Source organism: Cygnus atratus, chromosome 1 (assembly GCF_013377495.2).
Source record: "Cygnus atratus isolate AKBS03 ecotype Queensland, Australia chromosome 1, CAtr_DNAZoo_HiC_assembly, whole genome shotgun sequence".
Lineage (NCBI taxonomy): Eukaryota > Metazoa > Chordata > Aves > Anseriformes > Anatidae > Cygnus > Cygnus atratus.
The window spans coordinates 6,919,596-6,942,475 of NC_066362.1; the positions used below are offsets into that span (position 1 = coordinate 6,919,596).

At 48.3% G+C, this 22,880-nt stretch overlaps 1 protein-coding gene across 1 annotated transcript in view; it reads right to left on the bottom strand.

Annotated features, from left to right (window-relative positions):
• The window catches only part of CCDC3 (coiled-coil domain containing 3), a 39,110-nt gene extending 17,599 nt beyond the window's left edge, over positions 1-21,511 (bottom strand). The window contains 3 exon segments of the mRNA XM_035549524.2: positions 20,019-20,193; positions 21,100-21,442; positions 21,445-21,511. Of these exon segments, the coding sequence (XP_035405417.2) occupies positions 20,019-20,193; positions 21,100-21,442; positions 21,445-21,511 (585 nt within the window).
• Between the last annotated feature and the right edge of the window lie 1,369 nt (positions 21,512-22,880).

The window sequence follows — 22,880 nt, forward strand, 5'->3', positions numbered from 1 at the left end:
TGTGTCTGTAACAATAATCAAGAAACAAGAAATTTATAGGGGCAATCCAACATGAACATGAGTTGATTCAATTACTCATGTTCTGGTTCACCCCTGGGTTTGCAGACAGCCCTTTGCCCCTTTGTTTGGCCAAACCCATACCCACATCTACTCCAGACAGTGGTGAAAGAGCTTGTACAGCAATGCTTCACCATTACTGCTTTGTCTCATCAAAGTAGACCGATATTCTAAGCTAACAAAGCCACTTTTGTGAAAAAATAAAAATCTGAAAGTGGCTTCATGTTTCAAACTCATTTATTATTTTACTTTTATATGCATGAGTCATAGCGCACAAGGTCTACACAAAGCCACACATAGGGGAAGAGGAAAAGGGAAAGGTCCCTTAATAAATGAAAAGATAGGTAAGTATCTTCCAGTATCATCTCACCTTGATGTTAAATTGCAAGAAGGGGTTATGCACAGTTGTAACTAAACGACAAATCAGCAGTTCTGAGCTGAGTTTTAAATCGTGGATGGTGACACACTGAATGCAAACGCAGTTTGCCTGGACTTTAAAAATCCAAGATAAGGAACAATGAAGTTACAGTAATGGCCACGACAAAGCATGTCTGTAGAACCCGCAGCTGGGCACTCCTCAGTCTTTTTCCTGCCTGTATGTTACGCATTAAACCACGATAGGCACTGCAGCACACAAATAATTCACACACAGCATCTGCGAGGCCTGCACAAGTTCAGGGGAAAAGGACACAGATGGAAGAAAACCTCTTCTCTGCTCTGACAAATTACAATCAGCACACTGTTACGGATTTTCCATGTTTCTCAGGGCAATGTGGTGCTAAGGGGCACTTTTGCTCCTTGTAGTCAGCAGAGTCAAAAGCTTCCCAAAGACTACCTCAAAAATCCCTCTCCCAATTTCCATCAGAAGCCTAAAAACAAAACCCTGTAACAGCTGTGCACAGATGTTCTTCCAACATCCCTTTCAACAGCTGCAGGACACCTCGGAGCACGATGCACCGCCGCGTCCCCAGCCCATGGTGGGTCAGACCTCAGGCTTCTTCCTGCTCCTCTTTTTAACTTCACAGCATCAGCTGAGTTGAAGCAGTTTTCTGGGTGCTTTCCCACTTCCTTACTACTTAACAAACAGCACTAATAGCACGGAAAGGCTCAGCGTGCGTTTTTAAAGGAACCCAGGCTTGACAAGCGCTACTTGGCTGTCACGGCTGTGATGGAGATGTATCGGCCTTTGGTTCTGCCCTGTTTTTAAAGCTGCTCTACAGAGTGTTTGATTGCATTTGATGGAGAACTTTAAAAGGCTCCTGTTCTGAAATGATTTCAGAAGACAGCCTCCATACAGCAATGCTTTTTCTCACCCTGGCTCTTCAGCTATAGTCAAGCGTGGTAAAATGGTGCCTTGGACAACTTCTGACCTTGCTTTCAGGGCTGCTTCTTGATTCCTGTGGTTGGATTTCCTTGTGAGAGATCATGGCTGTACAAGGTTTTCTGTGGCCAACAGGGAGGCAAATCACTAAGGATGGGCTTCAGGGCAAGAATATTGCATTCTCTATGTGATGCATGGCCCTGAAAACCACATTTTTGTTAGCCAGACTAGAAAATACCTGAGAAATAACATGCTGAAAGCTCAGGTCCAGTATGGCCCAATGAGAGAAACAAAAACCAGTCCTGTTTAAAACAGATTAGTTTATAAAACTGATCTTCTGATCTGATTTCCTGTACAAAATTGTCCAAAGACATCCCTTGAGCTCACTGAACAACTTAAGCAAGTGCATATCTTTCCTAGAAAAAAGATCCAATGCTCTTCTCACTGATGGGGAATCTGTCATGACCCCTGGCAAACTAAAGGAAAGATTAATGATCTACCTGGGTCTAAAAAATGCTTTCAAGTTGGGTTACATACGGATGCGTTGCTACCAATTTCCAGTCACAGATTAAAAAATAATTTTTAAAAAAAGATCTAAAGTAACACAACTCCTGGTTTGATTTCCAAGTCAGGAAATCCTCTCTGTAATTGCAGTCTCCCAGGTAAGTCCTGCTCTCCCACCCACACTCCATCCAGGTGTTTAAGGAGGTGCTGCTTTCCTCTCCAGGGAAATGTGGTAGCCTCCAGCAATCGCTAATTAACACCTTGCTGATCCACGAAGCACCGAAGAACACTTGCTTCTCTATCACTGCTGGCTCCATAACCAATAATTACATTTTTGTCAGGCTGCCAAGGTCCTCGCACACACCTGCACACTGCCCGCATGGTCGTTAAGAAGAGATTTACAATAATTAATTGTAACATTCCTATCACAAACCTTCCCACCCACTTCCAGCAGTGGCATGCAAGTCCAACAACGGGCATGTCTGATTTCCCCTGCTTGTTAACAGAGTTCGCAGCACTAGAGTAAAGTCAGTTAAGATTGTCTTCTCTCTGCATCCTTTGATGCTTTGATTTATTTTTTTCCCCTGACATCTTAATTTACATCTAGGCGAGGAACCGTGCTTTTTTTTTCTTCTCCTTGCCTGGTTATTTGTTCGCACCTTCATGACTAGTCTAGACAGCCCTACCACTTATGATTTTCCCAAGGCGGATGCTTTCCAAACTGCATGTCTCTCCTCCCACTGAAAGTGGGCCAAGCTTCACAAAACCAAACCTCTTCGCCCAGCTCACCGTTTCCCTGGCTAGCAGTTGGCTTCCAGAGCTGAAGAGGTGGGAACTGAAGGCTGTGTAAGGTATTCATCACCTCCAGGACTCTTCCCAATTACCAGAGGTATCTAATGTCCATGCAGTGTCCCACCAAGCTGCATCCCTGGTGCTGATATTCCTTCCCCCTACTTACTTTGTGCTCACCCTTGGAGCCTCCCAAGCTGCAAACACTGATGAACACAGCTTGGGTGTCTGCTGCAGTACTTCTCTTGCTGGTCTCGGTGCTATCCTTCTTTGCAAAAGCAAAAAAGCCCTGTTCAAATTTTCCTTCTTCCTGATTTGCTTCTAATCTGTTTTGCATTTTATTCTTTTTTTTTTATTTCCTTTCCTTCTTTCCACACCATATTCTGTTTTTACATCCTTCTCAGTTTTCACTTTCTCTCGCAGGTTGCTGGCACCACTGACATCCATCTGCACTTAATCTTTTTTGGGGTTAAGTCTTACACACAAATATTTGCTTTCCCTGTTGGCACTTTCAGCAGTCTAGGCAAAACTTTGAAATTTCCCTGTGGCAATAGCAGTGGGAGGTCCCAGACAGGCAGGAAAGGGGCTTCACTCCCTCATTCCTCGTGGCCTTGCATCTCAGAGCATTTGTGGTAGCTGATTCCCATCCAGGATAGGACAGAAACAACATCCTTTGAGGCTCAACCATCAAGAACAGTCTGCAACCTTGGATCCTGTGCTACAAGAGGATACAGGATAGAGAGCTACACAATCATGAGTGCCATGGAAAGTAAATAGAGACTGACAGCACTTTCCAGCAGCAGAACTGGCTGTGTCAGATGATATAGTAGGAAGCAGGTTCAAAGCAGACAGGGGTGATTTTCAAGAGGAGACTGAACAGCTTCATGAAAGATAAATCCACTCAAAGTCACTAAATATATAGAAAGAACTAAATATATAGAAAGAATTAAATATATAGAAACTACTTCATACCAGGGAGTCCTTGAACTGATAACACGGGAGGCTGGGAGATCATCAGGAGGAATATATCATTACCCCCTTCATACTCTTTTCTCTAAATACCTGCTTTAGATGTCTGTTGGGTTTCTTCAAGGGGGCAGGTGAAGGCGGACAGTCTTTCATTGCATATGGAAAAAAAGTAAACTGTCACAATTGGTTAATTTCAGCTCTTTCACAGCCAAGCAGGTGGCAAGGGATGTTTCAGCACTGAAGCTCACCTCTGCCTGATAATAAGACATTAGGTACTGATGCTGCACCCCCCAGGTGCCCAATGACATGGGAAACCTGTTTTTCACGTCATGCTTGCTCTTGATCCACAGAATTTGTGTCCTTCCTTTTTACTTCCATCTTCTTTGCCATCAATTGGAAGTAGTTTTTTGTCAATTTCAGAAGGCAGAACTGGGAACAGTCTCTGGGCACGGATGCTTTGGCCATGGTGGAGACAGGCAACTGGCACAGAACCCTTTGTTCTGATCCAATACAACCATTCCCATTTTCTTACTAGTTAGATGGGATAACAGTAACAGCACTGGCGTCCCTTTTTAAAATGGGTGGAATCATGCAGGGGAACAAGACTCTGCCAGTGCAAACAATGTTAAGAGACAGAAGGTGAAATCTTGGTGGTGTCCCTGGAGAGGTCTGAATGCTAACTGTTGGCTGTTAATTTTTAACTTCCTACAAATTTCCTCTTGACAGGAGCATTTGAGGAAGATTCTAAGAATTTTTATTCCCCATTTTGAAAAATCAACCCTTGAATGTCACCTCCCACCATGATGGGAACAGCATGGCCGAGGAAGGCTGCACTGGGAGATTTGTCCCACGCGGCCAAAGCAGCACCAAGTGGATTCTGCTCTTCTCAAGCACCGCAGTAATGCCTGTGCTTTCTGATCCAAAACCAAGACCGCACACCCTATATACACCCACAAAGCATGTCTTGAGCTTCTCCTTCAGCTTCTCCTGCCTGGGCAGCTCTCTCCTTTGTTTCAGCTAGTTCCCTGGCTGCTAACACAAAGGTTTTCTTTAAACTTTTTCCTTTGGCTAATAGAAGTAGACCAAGAAGACACCCTGATGGTATGTTAGCTGATGGTATGTTAGCCATCAGCTGTTGGGGGGGTCAAAAAGAGGAATGACACCTTTCTTCTGGGTAGCAAGACTCCCTGCAGCAGGTGCCAGAAGGAAGTTGCCACCAGCTGGGAGATGCAGTGGGGGTGACTGCTTGCACAACCCAGCAGCACTTGTGAAAATCCCTTGCAGCTCACTAAAGTCACCCCTTGCTAGCACCGGAGCAAAACCCATCCCTCCGGCTTCCCAACAAACTCATCTCAAGGACTGCCTGGAAGCTGGCTTTGCTTAGCTCACGGATGGTAACTCAACACTTGTCCCCTTCACACAAACTTTTGAGAGCAATTTACAAAAGATAGTTTCCTACTCTTATTTTCTGTTGTATTTCCACCTGTAAACGTTTGCGTGTCTGGTTCTCAGAAACATGAGTGACTTTGATTTTTGCAGTTTGCTGTTTGCAACTGTGCCTGAACAGGTTATCCCAGCACATCCAAACAGTGATAAACAAGGTCCCCGACACAGCCTTCCATCTCCAGAAGGCCCCAGTTGGGTCCCTCAGCAATGAATCATATGAAGGAGAAGTGGACATGATTAAATTGTTACCAAAACCTCTTCGGTTCATCTACAGCTCCCAACTGCCATGCTCTTATTAATACTTTTTTTTTCTTAAGGCCACAACTGGCAATATTTTTTTTTTTTAAATCAGTGAAGTATATCACCATTCCCATGTCAAATGAGAGTATAGCTACACAAGCAGATGATTTCATTTGCAACAAAAGAGAGGCAAAAACTCCAGTACCAGGGGTGGGGTGCCAGCTTTTCAGTTGATGAAGCTCCATTGATTTCCCAGCCCTGATTATCTCAGCCTTTAAACTATTCATTGAGTTTCCCTGACATCCCCTGGGGGAAGATGCTTCACCTAGCCGTGCCAATCTGCCCATGGTAATGGTGGTTAAATATTTACCTGAACTCCTGGGAATTTCTGAGGGCCGATAGTGTGCCAGGGAGGGGAACTGATAAAAGCTGACCTTCGGTGGACAAGGCTGGTCTCCTCCCGATCCCACTGTTGTTAGCAGGGAGAGAAACTCCTCCAGAAAAGCACTCAAGAAAGATGCCCAGTTGAGGGCAAAGGGAAACATAAAATATATGCAAAATGTATGATCAAAGCCCCTTCTACAACATATGCTTGGAGATCAAATAGAAAGAGCCCTAAAAATCTTTGTTGAAGTAATTCAAAGAGCCCCAAGTAAAAGGTCGTCTTACATGATGGTTCCAACAGTGTTACCTGGATTAGAAAGCTTATTCTGAGTGTTACTGCAAGCTTTGGAGTCTAAGGCTTTCTGTGGTCAAACATACTGTTCCTTTTTGGTAAAGTATTGCTAATATATGCATCCTTTTTTTTTTTCTTCTCCTAACACCATTTTGATTTTTTTTCTTTTTGTAAATAAAGCCATTTACACATTTTGCACCATTTCCTAAATCAGTCTGCAATTGACCGCAGGCATTTAAAAAAAGCAGGGGCAGGGGTTTTGGAATTTCAAAACCCACGGAATTGCTTTAAAGCAATTTAGAATATTGGATTTAAATCCGCAAAATAAAACTCAACGTCTTACAAGCATTCGGCAATTCTTATCCAAAAGGCTTTATAAGCTAGAAGATAAAGGCTCCAAAATGCATCATAAGCTCTAGGCAAATTCAAGCCACCTGTTCCACGCAGCATCACACACAGGAGGACTCTGGGCAGGCTGCGGTGCTTGCTTCAAGCTCTGGTCTTTACCAGAACACACTGAAACTAAGCTCAGGACCATTTTATGCTGCAAAAAAGCACATGGTGAGATAGAGCCATAGTCATGGGTAGGGTGTTGTGTGGCATAAATGCTGCAGGACCACATCAGTCCCTTCCAACTCACATATTATGCTGGGCATGGATTTCCAAATCACTGCATTGCTCTAGACAAGAAGACAGGAACACCAAGTGCAGCTGAGACTGCAAGCACAACTTGGGGCAGGGGAAGGACCAGTCCTGATGTTTGGACCAGTCCCCTTGTCCTGCAGAAACCATTAGACCTTGATAAGTATTCAAGACCTTGGCTTTGGAAGCACTCAAACCTCTACCTTTTCACCACACTCAGATATGACAGAAGCTGTACAACTACACAGGAGGGTCTGGTGGTTCTGGCACTGCAGATCTGGAGCTCATCATCAGAAATAGTTTTTATCTCTAGGACGGAGCCACCAAGCACTTCCTGTAATGGTTTTCAGTGGAGCCTTTTCACTTAGGACTCATACGAGTCCCTGACGTGTCTTTCTTGACACAAAATGCCACATTAATTAATTGTCACTTTAATATCGGTTTTTATTTAAAAGGCTTAATAAATCACAGGAGAGGTTTCAGCTCAGAAAAAAAGACACTCCAGTTTAGATATCAACAGGTAGCTGTTTACAGAGAAGATCAGAGTTTTCACAGTAGTGGAGATCTGGAGCCCAAACAAGGTGTCTAGCTCCTTCTTGGACAACTTAGTGAGCCAAAGATACCGTCAGAGGACCACAAACGACTGCTCAGCTTGTCCTAAAGCAGACACCTCTATTTCTCTCTGTACTCTTCTGTATGCACTGCTCAGTAGCAGGATTCAGCTGCCCACCTTGTGACACCTAGTTCCTGCCCACCTAGTTCCACCCGAAATGTCCATGTGGTCTCCAAGCTGCCAGTGCAGAAGGTGATGTTCAGGTGAGCAGAAGCTTTCCTACTGTTCCTGGTCTAGTGCTTGCTCCCTGAGATCTCCTAGGGCACCTCAAGTGACCACAGGCACCTGCTTCATGCAATATAATTGCTCCCATAAAGGTGAGCGTCTCAGTCTTGCCACTGATTCCCACCCAGGGGTGGAAATGCCAGAGACATCCAGCTGGCCTCATCTCAACCTTCCGGGCTTGAGGGTGGAGAAAAAGAAAAAAAGAAAAAAAAATGCTTTTGTTCTTTTAGTGGTTTCCCTTACTTAAGAAAAAGGCATGTTATGCTAATTGGAACCATGTTTCTAAGATGTTAAATAGCAGAATACCACATCTGAACATCTGCTTGGTGCTGGTGACCTACCAGGGTAGGCAGAGATGAACCTCTCCATGAAAGCACAGGACAAGCTTGCAATGACCTTTGTTCTGTTCTTGGGGTTCCAAATTGCTCTGAATCCTCTTTTAGCTAGATAGGGAGCTTGTCTCCTTCCCTTCCCCACTCTGGGTGCTTGTGCTGCTGCCTTCGAGGACTGCCGGCCTCTTTCCAGGATGGGGAAAAAAAAAAAAAAGAAAAGAAAAAGGAAAGAAAGAAAATTCCCCGGGATCTGTAGGGGAAGGGACAAGATACTGTCCCTGATGAATACTGAGAACTAAGATCGATGCTGCCATATCCGCATCCCCAGCATGGGGTTCGGACCAAACCTGGACACCACCAATGGTATGTTAATATTTAAAGTTACACTTGGGTTTAGGAGCAGGTCAGAGTACACAATTAGCCCTGGGCAAGCTTGAGATCTCTGCATTTGAAAACATAGGAAATGCTGTAAATACCACAGCAAATGTAATTATCAGAGCACGATGAACACCACTTCGTTAGCGGTGACCAGGGGGAGGCTTCTCCCATTTCAGATGTTTCTGACAATGAGCAGAAACCAAACCCGAGGCTGATCCTGAAGTCCGGACACAGAACAAGGAGACAAATCCCTCAGGGTTTGGGATTTTGTTTTTAGCCCTGATGTGTGTTTAGCCCCAGGTGCTGCTGCTGTAATGGAAGGAGCCACAGCACATCTTTAACGTCTGTAAAGCAGCAACCATCCATACAAAGCAGGATGCACTCCAGCAGCTCCTGAGTGCCACTAACTTGGAAGCTCCAGGACATTTCACAGCAGTATTTTAGCTGCTTCTAGACACGGGTCAAATATAAGAGGGTTTTGTCACTAGATGTGCTTTTGAGCCATTTTTATGGCAGCAGGAAAGATTTGAGCATAAATTACTATTTCCTGGATACGTTTAATCTGAGTTCTGCATTCTTTTGGGAAAAGAACCAAAAATCACATTTGTTCCCTGTCCTTTGAAACTGAGACTTAAGAAAACACAGGCTCAATTAAGATTTTAAGGGACAAATCATGAAGTGTTCCCTGAACTCAGACAAAACGTGCTGCCAGCCAGTGCCTGAGCCTAAACCACATAAAAGGCAGAACCAGAATCACTGATGGCAGCAACAACCCTTCCATGGGTATTCTTAAAACTGTTTCCAATCCACAGACTTTTCTGAACATCTGCTGTCATGTCCAGCATCACTCTAGCTGTCTGCAGGGCTCAGGGAATTTGCAAGTGACTGCTAAAAAAATTTGCCTCCAGGTTATCTTTGAGAATCTGCAGATGGAGGGGCTGTGGATGAGGCTACCTCCTGGGGCTGCTCAGGGGGATCTAAATGTTCTTCCAAGGGGACAAGACACTGCTGTAACACCAGTGGGAATGAGAAGTGGATAGGGACAGAGCACACTGAAACCTTAAATAGTCCCCCCCAGAGCCATGCAATGGATCTTCCTGCAGAGGCAGGCAGCAAAAGGAGAGAGTCTTCTTCCAAGCAACAGCCCCACTCCCAGCTCGAACCAAACCTTGTAAATGATGGAGGTTTCACCATATCAGTTGGTTATAGATTTCAGTGGATTATGTCCCCATTTCCTTTTTATTTATTTATTTTTTTAATATTTTCTCTTATTTATACCTGTTCATTTTTTTGTCTCTGCTTAGAGCTACCTCTCCAACAGAGGTAAACGCACAACAAAAATAAGCTGCCTGCTTCCTTCCCACAGATAAACCATGTACAAGGAGATTCCCACATTAAGACATCTTTTGTAGACCAGGAATAAATTCTCAGCACCTCTCATCCACCCTTCTGAGACCTCAGAGCATGGGCTGGCATCCACAGGTGCTATCACTAAGTCCCCTCCTCATTATGCCTCCACCTCCACACCCCAAAATGGTGCTTTTAGGTAGAAAAGAGCTTTCCTGCTGACAGCAAAACAGATTTTCAGTGGATGTGGCTGTTATGTTCATGCTTCAGAGACCGAAACAGGATGTTTTCCTCATGCAATGGAAATGGGGACTTATATCATTTGAATTTCTATTCGCATCCTCGGCCAGCATCAGTACAAGCTGTTCCTCCACTCTGACTTTTCTTCCTTTCTCTCCCCAACTACCATCCAGTTGTGCAACTAGCTGAATTTTTTCCACAATAAAAAAAAAAATATAATCAAAAACATCCAGGAGAACATAATTGTGTTCAGACCCTGTGTAAAGGCTCTGGAAAGACCAAAAGCAAGCCAAACAACTGAACGTGCTCCAAAAAAGATTTACATTGAAGATTAATGGAGGTGACAAACTCATTGCATTTTGAGGCAATGAAAAGGATGTGTCACCATCCACCTGAAGAAGTAAGTCAGGTTTCATTCCAGCCACATGCTTTGGTTTGAGTAAGAATTAGACAAATCAGTTAAAAGTTAAAAGATAGAAAAGTATTCAGACTTCTGTTTCTAATCTTACTGAGGATAAATCCTGGGTCAAAGAGAATTGACTCCACTGGACTAGGATACACAACCAATTTTACCTGCCTCATTTTTACAATCCACAGAACAGGAATAGTTCTCCCTCCACACTTGCACAGCGAATAGAGATGAGTTGCTTTGAGGATGAAAGTATCTACATACTAGCTTATGTTTTTGTCTCACATCTTTTCTCATCTCGAAACACTGCAGTGACATTTCCTCTTGCAGTAGCTAGAATTTCTGCTGGTTCCCCATTGATTTCTGCAGGAAACACAGAAATACTGCAGAACAAGTCCATTAAAGGCTTTCAGATCTCAGGAAATATATTTTTTGACTTCTTGCTTTTAAGTTTCTTGGGCAGAAATTCAGACCTGGCTTTCTAGCTGTATTATTTCCCTTTCACATTACACAATGTCATGGAAACTTGCTTCTCCTTCTGTGTGTTTTTTTCCTACTGGCATTCATTTTACAGATAACTGGACTGAAGTTGTAATAGTATCCTTCCAAAAAAAAACACTTTAATTGGGGCAGTGAAAGGAGGCAGCCCCTGCGCCAGCTGCCAGAGGCACCTGCAGTGATTTGGGCAGCAACTAGCTGCAATCAGCCACACCAAAACCCTCCCAGTCCCCCCCAAAACAGACGTTCTGTTTTGTCACTTCGCATTAGCTGTGTGCTTCCAGGCTGGCAGCAAAGCCAAACCTGCAACCACGTGGCTGCTCCTGCCCAAGTGCCACGGGGCAAGGATGCTTCTCCTGGGGAATTTGGAAAAGCACTTGGCTGGTCGAGGCAGGATGGGCTTTAGAAAGCTCCGTCTGCATCTTCCATTAGGGACTCGAGCTACCGTTGCCTCGGAGCCAACTTGGCTTGCCCTTCATGAAAATAAACATCAAAATGCATGAGCTGGGAGAAAATATGTCCCCATTTGAAAGACTTCATCTCCCTTCAAGGCACAATGGCTGATCCGGTTACAGGCAGTATTACAGGTGTCCCGTCTGCCAGCTGCCAGCTGGATTTTCGCGATTGTTGATTTCAGTAAACATTTTCTCCATCTCACAGGTGCATCAGGAGCGACAGAAGTGGAAAGAAAGTCTTCTGCCTGCATTCAAGTTTGACTGTGGCCAGCAGCTAAACCAAAGTCTGGCCCTGACCACAGCCGGACCAGTGTACGGACCACAAACAGACCCTGGCCCAGGACTGCTGGCCCTGGACCCCATAAATCATCCTTCTTGACTGCTCAGCTACACAAAACATGGATTTGCACACGCAAGAATACTTAACATGTCTACAGACTCACAGATGTACAGAAGGTCTTGGTGGCTCCCATAATTGGGCTGACTCTATTCTCAGGCTAACTTGGTACTGTCACTGTGTACGGTTGAAAAATCATGGGACAAGTATGAATAATAAGTACAACTGGCTCAAAAAGGACAAAAACAAATAAGAAAGAAAAAAAAATTATCTGCTTCTCTGGGCCACAGATTCTGTTTTCTTTGGGTTCATAGGATAAAACACCCACCCTACAGGAACACAGGCCTTAACCCTCCTCCTTGGCAGTCAGGGATATCCCAGGGAGCACCTTGCCTACAGAAACCTGTGTTGAGGAGGGTGATTTGGATGTGGACACAAGCGCTTTGAAATACGTGTTGCCCCACATCTCTTCAGGTCCCAGCTCCAGTAACTGCTCAAGGCCCCACCAGGTGCCTCCCCTCACCCACCAGGTGCTTTCAGCCTTCCCAGTCCATCTGCAGTAGGGCACAGACCTTCCCCTTCCCATACTGGAGAGGCTGTGAGTCGGAGGACTGAAAAGCAGAGGAATCACTGAAATGTTCACACATGGTGAAGGAGACAAGGGACCAAAGTCAGCCTTGGTCTCCTCATATCTTCTTGTCACTGCTTGTGTCATGCCAGTGTCATCTCCAGAGGGTATGGAGGGAGATTTCCATGTCTCACTACAGTGCTGCTGTTGCATGGGAGGTGGGAAGTAAAAAGGATCCCCTCCAGACAGGGCAGCAATTTGCGTGGGGATTGCTTCTTATGTCATTGTAAAAGTGGCTCCAAACACAGCTGGGATTCATACAAAAATAATGGTGCTTCTGCTAATATCTCACCTCCCCTTTTTTCCCCTCCCCTCCCCTCCTCTCCTCTCTTCTTCCAGGTGAGCAAAGCATTTGCAGCAGATTTGTTTCATTATGCAAATTTTAATAGCATATTCAGCAAGGTGTGGCTACAATAAAGCAAATGGTACCTTTGCACAAACTTTCTGCCTCGCCTGCAAATGCCAAGCAGTGCTGAAGGCCTCCTGAGCAAACTGCTTCTTCCCCACCGTTACATGTGGGTGCTTATGGGGTAGCTTCAAACTTCCCACTGCCCTCCCCAGCAGGAGGTATCTCTCAACCCGGCCTCTCCCGAACCTTTTGCTAGCACAGAGGGAACGTGACCAGCTCAACAAATTCCTGCCTCTCCTAGCTGCCCTGAGACCACGGCAGTGACATTCTGCCGATGCCACGCACGATGGAGCTGGCCTCATCCAGGTTGCTGCATCCTTCTTACACCACAGGAAACACATTGGTTCTGCCCTTGGCTAAGAGACCACTTGATAGGGGCTCAAAATAAAAAAAAAAAAAAAAAAATGTCCTTGTCCAGCTGAGCAAACACTGTGGCAGGATTCGTGCTCAATGGCACCACCACAGGGCCTTCAATCACCTCTGGGCTCGGAGCCCCAGGGGTACAGCACTGAGGGGGCAAGGCTCCCCACAACCTTGGCTGCAGAAGGCAGGAAGGACACCGGGGTCCCTCAGACCTTGTGTTTGTGTCCCTTGATGTGCAGAGCTCAGCCCCACCACCTACAGCCACCTCCACGGCCAGCAGCAGTCTCCCACCCTGAAGGAGAAGGACCAGGCCGAGAGCTGAAATCTCATGCTGCGCTCAGGGCCCAAGGCCTGCTCGTGTACAGCAGCACATAGCCTCATGCCATGAAATCCAGAGCGATTTCGTGCCTTTGGCAGACAGAATTTCTTGAAAGCGTGGCTCTGGATAATTAAAAGCAGCCTGGAGCCATGTGGGTGTCCGCTCATCACCAGTTCCTGGAAGGATTGCCTTCAGAGGCACATGCACGCACATACCCATGGCTGCCCAGGTGTCTCCTTGCCCTGCAGACTGGAAACAGGATATTTGTCTGGATATCACACACTTTGAGGTGCATAGGTCAGAGACAGCTGTGCTCTGGAGTAACATGCACGTGCTGATAGGAGCAAGTTGGTCCATACTCCTCCGCCAGGAGCTGGGACAATGATGTGGGACTCTCCTCACCTTGTCCTGAACCCATGTTGGTGCAAAGTGGGGGCCTCCCCTCAGCAGCTCCCTTTTAGTCACAGAAAGAGTTCAGGGCTAGGGAAAAGCTCTCTTTTCAGCCCCAAACTGAGACCGATCATAACTGAGGCTCTCACACACTACCACAGGTCAACCCTCCTGTGCTGTATGACAGCAAGAGGCCAAGCTGCCTCCTGATAAAGAAATAAGGTGCCTCTGTAAGGCACCCTAATAAGGGAGACATTTCCCTCTTTCCATCTTTGGAAACATTCAGAACACTTTCTAGGTGCTATAAATATAAGACCATATGCAATGGAAACATCCCGTGGATAAGACTATTTTGTACTTTTCCATGATCTTTTATTCTCTATTTTCTCAGCCTGTGTGGTTGTGAGAAGACAGAAAACTGATAGCGAGCTGCCAATCACACCCTTAAAAATCCACTACCACAGGATGGGTGGGAAGTTTTGGAAATGAGTCAATGCCATTTCCACGCTGAAAGGCTCTCAGGGATGTTACGCAAATATATCAACTGTCTCGTCATCTCCCCTCATCCCATACACTTTTCAGCAGTTCTCCATCTCATCTAATACTGCTCTTGAGTATTCAAATCAAACACAGATTTTAGGAACGGGTTACACTCGGGGTGGGTTACTGGGAGGAAAACGAAGGCACTGTAAATCATTAATAAAATAACCTAGAAGTGATGTGCACTTTCTATCATGCTATCAGGCTGATGGAACAACAACTCTTCCAACAAATGGCAGGGCAAGAAACCTAATGTAAAAAAAAAAAAAATCAAACTTCTATTTATTGGACCTTATTTTTATTGACTTTGAGGTCATTTTGCCCTGCCTTTGCCACGTTGGAGTGCTTTAAAGTGAGAATATTTTCTATTTCCTAGTCCTTAGGGCCAGGAAAGGGAGGATCCCTTGTGCAGCTCATGCCACAAGCAAACTCAGAAGGCCAGTAAGTGGGAGTTAAAGAAAACTGTCTCAAGCAAGCCAGACCTCAGTGGCTGACCAGGTTCAGTGTCCAGCACACCATGCTCAAGGGCATGCCAAGAGTCTGCCCATGACCTGCCCTTTCCAGTCCTCCAATTCCTTTCCCAGCACCCAGAGCAGAGAGGAAACTGGAAGAGCAGAAGCTCATACCTTATAAAAGAGAAAAAAAAAAAAAAAAAAAAAAGCAAGCTGCTTTTTTTTTTCTATTTTTTTTGTCACTGAGTACCCTGGATGCTTCAGTGTAACTGAAGGTGAAAACTGTTATCAGCTAGTTTTTCTAGTGCCCATGCTTTGCATGATATCTGTAGAGGGGTCACCTTTAGCACTCCCTGTGTTCATCTCAGCCACAGCAGGAAGAGTCCTGGTCCCTGCACCCAACTCTGGCAGAGAGCATCTCTCCAGCAGGTACCCATCCACACTTTCTAGCCATGATACTATTTAATTACTGTTCCGACTCAAAATCAGAGAGGTCAGAAAAATTATGGAGACTTCCCCAGCTTTTCCTCTTCTTTTCCTCTCTCTGGGGTAGCAGCAGCCCCATGCCAGTCACCTGGGGAAAGGGATCAAAACAGGTCCTGATGGCAAATATTATGCAAAACCTTCTCTGGTAGCCCAAAGAGCATTTGTAGAAGCTGCTGTTTTTCCATGCCCTCATGGTCTTATGAAGTGTGTCTGAATGTGAGCCATGATCATCCGCCCAGCTGAGATCATCGGGGCAAGAAACAGGCTGCAAATGCACTGCTGCCCAGGGATGGGGTCAGGGAGTGATCCGACCCAGTGGCTCCCGGTGCGTGCACATGGTCTTTGCTAAAATACAAATAGCTCTGAAACTATTTCCTCTGCTTCCGCAGAGGAAGAATGCCATTTAATTTAATTTTCGCTTTGCATAATAATGGGAAGGCCAATTATGCAATTATATCACTTTTCTTATCCGGTTCCCTTTTTAGCTGCTCCAAAGCCTTGCCGGTGTTGTAATTAGGTCATCGGGTACCTGTTACAGCAGCCAAAATGCCGCCGGAGAGGAAGACCCAAGGATGCTATGCAGTTATTTGTAGACTGCCTGCTAAAAAGCTAATTACCTTTCTTATTATTGACACTGACTATCCTCCTAAAAGCTTTATTATTACCCAAATAAATCTCTGAAGGTCTCCCAGAATGTGAGAACAGTGTAATTCAACTGAAGTAGCAGCATGACCTTGGATCTGATGCTTGAGAGGGGGAGAGGCAACACATGGAGGGAGACTAGATGAAAGATAAAGTCTTCCCCTGCAACCTCGACAAGTTTAATGGAAGTTATTGGGCTCCTTAGCTTCCGTGGGCTTTATCACCAGTGCCAGTGCTCTCAGTAGCTCATGGTCAGTTTGACATGCTGCTGTTAACTCCCTTGTTGTGATGCACATGGGGTCATCTCGCAGCTCACCTGGTGCCCTGCAAAGCAAGCGCTGCATGGCCTCAGGCTGCGAGCATCTCTGCAGCTTTGCCCAGAGAGCTCCCAACAAGCTGAAATGGAGGCCAACAGACTGAGCCTCCCTATCAGCTTGTTGACAAAACTAGGAGCTGAAATTCTTTTGAATAACAAGTAGTTTGACACATACACAAGGGCATTTGACACCTCCACAAACCAGACCTCAAGTCACTGTGGTATAATCCCTCCTGTGCAGACAAAGCAGCAAGGTCTCATTCAAGAGACTGTACAACCCTGCAGCAGGCCGAGTCAGGGGAAATGTGAGCCACCACCTTTGTTTGCATCGAAATGTAGAAGTTTACACGGGGCCAGGATTTCAGTCCCAATCCACTTTGCAAAAAAAAAAAAAAGAAAGGAGGTCACAAGGCTGCTCCCTAAAAGCATCCAAAGCTTTCAGCAATGCAACACCAGTGCTGCTGGCTGCACCGACCTACAGAGAAAATTGGGTGGCAGACAAAGCTTTGTGAGCAATGCCGGAGGCACTGCGGGAAGCAGGGGGTAAAGGAAAAAGGCCCCTGGGGCACTTTTAGAGCCCAAAGGGAGCCGGAGGTTGTGCCTTGGCCAGCACAGCAGCCTGGCATGGCTGGTGAGGAGGCTGCCAAACCTTGCAAACTCTTTGATGAGTCTGCAGGTCCTCCCTCAGGGCACCGACGTGAGGCTTGGGTACAAACAGGGAGCTCTTAAGAATTTTAATCAGGTTTTTATTACTCCTTAATTGGTCCTTTCTTTAATAAAAGCACCTTATTAAAGGAAACTGCTGTGACTGCAAGATTCCTTTTATAGGCAAATGCTGCAGCTCTCAAAGGGGAGGGAGGGTGGGAAGAACTGACCGAAACCATAACTCCAAGGGGAAGAAGGGGAGTTCCTATGCCATTATCTCCACCAACATCAGCTCTTAAGCTTTAAACAGAAGAGAGAGAAGTGGCAGTGACTTGTTACAGCCCCAAGCCCAGAGCTGCGATGGGAACTCGGGGCTTTGGCAGCAACCTAGCAGCAAACCTAAGCGAAGCAGGAGGTCTGCAAACATCGCTAAGAGGCTGTGAGAAAAGTCAGAACGAGGCCCTGTTAATTACAAGCCTGGAAGCCAACACGCAAGTGCCTAAAGAAAGGACAGCTTGAGCTACTGTTGCTCTCCAGAGTGGCCAGAACAGGCACCTGAGTGAATTTATGAGACTGTGGGGTTATTGGAAAACCGTGGAAAGCAGCGTCTGGCCCTCAGCCCAGATTGCAAGGGGCTTAAAAACGCAGCTGGAATCAGCTTCCAGCAGCAGTAGCAGCCCGAGAGGAGGAATGTGTTATCCCCAACAAGACGCGCCTGGGGTCTGGCCTCCTTTTCCCACGTGCCCAGGGGCTTTCCGAAAATTAAAAGGTTTTCCTGTGCTCTGCATCTCTTTACTGTGTCAGTGCACCGAGGGTTTCCCACACATCTACTCGCTCTCTTTTCCATCCTCTTCCCCAAGTGTCAGGCACAGCAGCCAGGAGGAGGAGAAGGAGCCGTCGGTGTTCCCCTGGTTTCACCCCGTGGGACAGCCCCAGTGAGGCTGGCTGCATGCAAGGAGCACAGGAAAAAAAAAAAAAAAAAAGTCTTTTGGAGTACAGGATCCAGCTGGAAGAAGATTTCATCACTTCCAAACCTGCTAGGGCCAGGCTGCTTTTTGACAGAGTGCTTTTGAAGATGTTCCAGGACCCAAAGGCAGGACCTTAGCTACTAGCTCCTAAACCAGACCTTCACCTTCTGGTCTGAGGATCTCAGCATATCCATCTCTTCCCTCTGTATTCACAAAACATTCATGAATGATTTTTACCAGGCATTTATGTCAAGAGACAGCTAGCAAGATCCCTGCCACCTCACTACTGCATGGGCTCCACCATCTGTGTAAGATCTCCACCACTTGACACCATCACAGAACCCCTTTGGTGTCCCCAGGCCCCCTAAAAGCCCATTATTCAAAAAGCTCCAATAAATAATTCTCCAAATCATGTTCACAGAGTGCATTTGGAAGTGGAAATTGTTTGCGCCATGGTGGGATGCAAACAGCTGAAGCAAGCAGATGCAGGAAAGTCACCACAAGATGTGACATGGCAAAACAAGGAGCAAAGCCCTAACCAGAGCTGCACCCTGGATGCAGGCTTCCGCATTGGGAAGATGCGGGGAGCACTTGCAAGAAGGAGAAGCGAATTCCTAACGCAATTCCTATCCATCTCCCAAAATGGGAGCACAGATGCTGGGGCTGAATGGGAGCACAGTCAGCCTGAACTATTTTTGTAACTGGTGCAGAGGAAGCGTTTACTTTTCATTGCTAAAGGAAGCAGTGGGGAGACAAAGCAGCCGTCAGTAGGGCCGAATTTATTCCCTTGACGGGTGTGTGCCGAAGTATTTAAAGCCCCCCAGCCCCAGCTGTAATTCCCCCCCTAATCTGCTCGCAGCTGCGCAGGGTCATGTAGCGCAGCAGCTGAAAGGCACTTTTGGTTCATGCTCTCTAGGTTGCTCCAGCCTGCCCTGGAGGATTCTGCCTCGTGGTTTCCCTTCCAGTTAACAGGTGAAATGTACTGCTGGCATAAATAAGCACCAACCCACAGGTTCCCTTACATTTAGCTGAAAATGTACACTTGAGCATCACCATTCCCCCTTTTCTGAAAATTAACTCTGTCCTAACTGAAACCAGGACACCCTGAAATATCAATGATGGGAAAACTGGTGCTCTCAGGGCATCCCACGGACTGGGGTCATGCCCGTCGTGCTGCTGGCCAGGTGGCAAAACAGCAGCTCGAGCTTCGCACATGGGTGGTCGGGCAGCTCGTGGGGGGAAAGGCTGGGTTTGCTGCTCAGCTCCTTCCCAAGCAAGCCACCAGAGCTGCTGCTGCCGCACGTAAATATTGTGCCTTGCAGGGATCCACAGGAGACGCGAGCGATGACGCGTGCCCCGTCCACCCTGACCTAAAGGGGTGCTTAAAAGGTTCTCAGCTACCAGTGGAAACCCCCAGCTGCATAAAACAAGGTCTGGCACTAACAGAAAGAAGTCTCCAAGTTCCACTTTCGGAAGCGTGGATGCACATCCAGAACAGGCACACACATAACTGCAGGCTGCTCCCCACTGCCAAGGAAGTGTTTAGTAAAAGCCTGCCTTTATTACAAACACTGCAGCCCCATAAAGCTCAGAAACCACTGGCAATGGGCACCGGTGGACCTCCCGTGCTAAAAATGTACTTAAGGGAGGATCGCCTAGAGGGTGAATTACTTGTGGTGGTCTCCCCTGGGAGGAGAAAGAAGAACTTCATTCAGCCTGCTCTGAGGCAGGTGCTGGCATGGCTCAGTTAAACCATGCCCTCAAGAGTCTTTTGTGTTACCCCAGCAGCTACGAAGGGAGCTTTGGGCAATTAGTTTAGCAGATGTTTTTGTTGCTGTGTGGAGCTGGGAAAGAACAATGCCCCAAATCTGCCATGGTCAAGACAAGGGCACAGCTCTCACTACCTGAGATGAGCACAGGAGCAAAAAAGCAAAGCTCTATTCCCAAACGTTTCCACCTGAAGTCAAGGTATTGGGTCTGCAAACAGCAAAACCTGGTCAGAGCAGGACAGGAGAACAGACAGGGCTGGTTCCCAACCTGCTGCTCATGGACAGGTTGATACCAAGCTTAGCTCAGGTCCACAGGAAATTTAAGAGCCAACACAGAAAACAGAACATCTCCCCAGCAGTGTGTAATTTGGCACAGTGATACCTCCAACGGAACAGAATAAGAATCACTGGGTCACAGAATGGCTTGGGTTGGAAGGGACCTTAAAGATCACCCAGCCCCAACCCCCTGCCATGGACAGGGACACTTCTCACCAGACCAGGCTGCCCAAAATCCAGGTTGGCCAAAGCAAGTATAGATACATACATACGTTTACAAATGATATGCAAATGCCTGCGCCCACTTAGAAAACTGGAGAACAAGTAAATCCCTTACCCGGTTGTCCTCTTGAATCTCCCAGTCACTGGAGAAGCTCAGGGCATGCTGCGCCTGCGAGCAGTTGGAGAACTGGAAAAGGCTGGCAAACATCCTCCGGTTCTCCTGCGTGTCCGGGAAAATCGCCTCCTGGAAGTTCACGCCGTGCGGCAGGAGGATGTAATTCTCATCCATGCTGAAACACAAACCACACGGGCGGCCCGCTGTGAGGCTGGATTTTGGTTTCTCTCCTGCAGAAGTCACCCTCCTGGCTGAAACAAGTGCCACCAAAAGTTGCACGGACAGGCGGAGTGTGGCTCTCCTGGCACTTGGCTGCCAACTTCCACCCCGGGATATTTGGCCGGACAGCAGCAGTACAGACCTAGCACTGATATCTGCTGCTTTGTGATAAAAACGAACCCCCGAATCTACACGGCACGTCTATATTTTGGCCTTGGGTTCCTACTGAACATGCATTGCCTTGCCCTTGATCCCCGGGTTTAAGGACTCCTTCAAGCAGTCAATAAATAACTTGTGTAAAACGTGCTTAAAGACACTGCCTCCGAGCGAGCACTGGACAGCATCAGAATGTGTTTTGCTACACACCCAGTGTAAGAATATACCAAGGATTTCGAAACAAGCCACTGAGTAATACTTCGCAAATGCTTCTGGATTGAAAGGTCACGGCGAAGCCTTGTTCCCACATCGCGGTTTATTTTTCTTATTCTTTCGATCAGCCCGGGGTCGGGATTTGGCCGGGGTTGGGGAGAGGCGGGAGAAAGCCTCCGGGTGCGTTATTTGGGGATCGCTCCCAAACCCCGGAGCCAAACTTCGCAGAACAGGCGGCTGGCCCCGCTCCAGCGCCGGAGAGCAGCCCTGCCCTTAAAATAAATAAATAAATAAATAAAAATAAAAATAATAAAAACCCGAGGGCAGCGGCTCAGCCTGCATCGGGAGCGCATTGCTGGGTTCTTCTGCTCTGGGTCGGTTTTGGGGTTGAAGGATGGGATGCTGCGACCCCCCCCACCCCCTCCGCCTCCCTGGTCCTGGAGCATCCCCTCCAGCAGCGGGACCCCCCCGGCCCCCCAACCCCGGCACTCACCGGAGGAAGAAGAAGTAGGAGTAGCCCTGCAGGACGGTGTGCGAGTGGCAGGAGAAGTATCCGAGGCCGGTGAGGTTGAGCCGGGAGCCAGCGGGCACCTCCAGCATGCTGCCCCACGCCTGGTCGCACAGCAGCTCGATTTCGGCCGAATAAAAAAGCCCCCCCGGGCCCTGCTGGGAACCGGGTGAGGCGGGGGGGTCCCTTTGCCAGGGCAGGTAGTTGTAAGCCCCGTAGGGATCGGGATGGAGAGCCAGCACCCGAGCGTAGACGATGATCGCCGCCAGCTCGGCTCGGCAGCCCTCGCTCAGGGGTCGCCACTCGGCCGGCAGCTGGCAGCCCCCCCGGCCCCAGCTCGCCCCCCCAGCCCCAGCGCCAGCCCCAGCAGCAGCAGCGGAGGCAGCGGGGGTGGCATCGCTGGGGGGGGGCCGTGCCGGCTGGGGGGGGGTATGGGGGGATATCAGGGGCAAAGGGGGGGTGAGGAGGTGGGGGGGAGAAGTGGGGGAAGGGGGGGGTCTGGGGGTGTTATTTGGGGGGGGAGGGGGGAAGGTGGAACCCAAAAGGATCCTAAATAGGGGGGGGAGAAGGGCTGGGGGGGAAGGAAACGGAGATGGGGGGGGGAGACGTGGGAAAGGTGGCACCCAAAAAAACCCTGGGGGGGAAAGGTGGAGAAAGGCTGGGGGGGAGAAGGAAGCGAGGGGGGGAAGAGGAGTGGGAAAGGTGGCACCCGAAAAAGACCCTAAGGGAACGGGGGAAATGTGGAGAAGGGCTGGGGCGGGGGGGAAACGAAGCAAGGGGGAAAGAGAAGTGGGAAAGGTGGCACCCAAAAAGACCCTAAGGGAATGGGGGGGAAGGTGGAGAAGGTCTGGGGAGGGGGGAAAGCAGCAGGGAGGGGAGAGGAAGGTGGGGAAGGTGGCACCCAAAAAGACCCAAAGTGGTGGGGAGAGGCGGGGGGGGGGAGGGAGGGGGGGCAGCGAACGGGTAAAGATGCGAAGGGGAGAGGGGGGAAGAGGGTCTAGGGTGCGAAGGGGCCGAGGTGAGAGGAGCGGAGATGCGAAGGGGAGGGATGGGGACGGGCGGAGATGCGGAGGGGCAGGGATGCGAAGGGGAGGGATGTAAATGAGAGAGGTGCAGAGGGGGAGGTGGAGAGGGAGGGATGCGAAGGGGAGGGATGCAGAGGCAAAGAGGAGGGATGCGGAGGGACGAGGTGGACGAGGACGGACTGCACGGAGGCAGAGATGCCAAAAGGGCGACCCCAAAAGCCACCCCCGGAGAGGGAAACCTCCTGCAGGGCACCCCCTGGCCCTAAAGTGGGCGCTGGCGGTTCCCGGGGTTTGGGGAGGTGAAGGGGGGTCTCCCAGGGAGGGCAGGGGGCCAGGAGGGAGGTGAGAGGTGCTGGGGGGGGGCAGGGGGTTGTGCACAGCTCCTGGCTGGGGGAAAAGAGCCTGGGAAGCTGGAGGGGAGAGGGGAGAAGAGCCCGCAGCCCAACCCTCTGCTCTCCCCTTCAGCTGAGGCTGGAGGAGAAACTCGCCAGCGGATCGTTTTTCAAAACGCATCTGGTGGGAAGGGTAAAAATAAAAAGCCGGGTCTCCGTGGGTTTGGGCTTCCCACTGTTTCTTCCTAGGGCTGGCTCAGGCAGCTTGGGGCTTCTCCAGCTTTTTGGCAGGCGGCTCGGAGGCTGACCCCTCTCCCGGCACACACGCTGCTGCGGAGCTGCTCCCGAGCATCCCCAGGGGTCCCGCACCACTCGCAGCCTGAAATAGCTTCTTTCTAGCTCGGTTTTG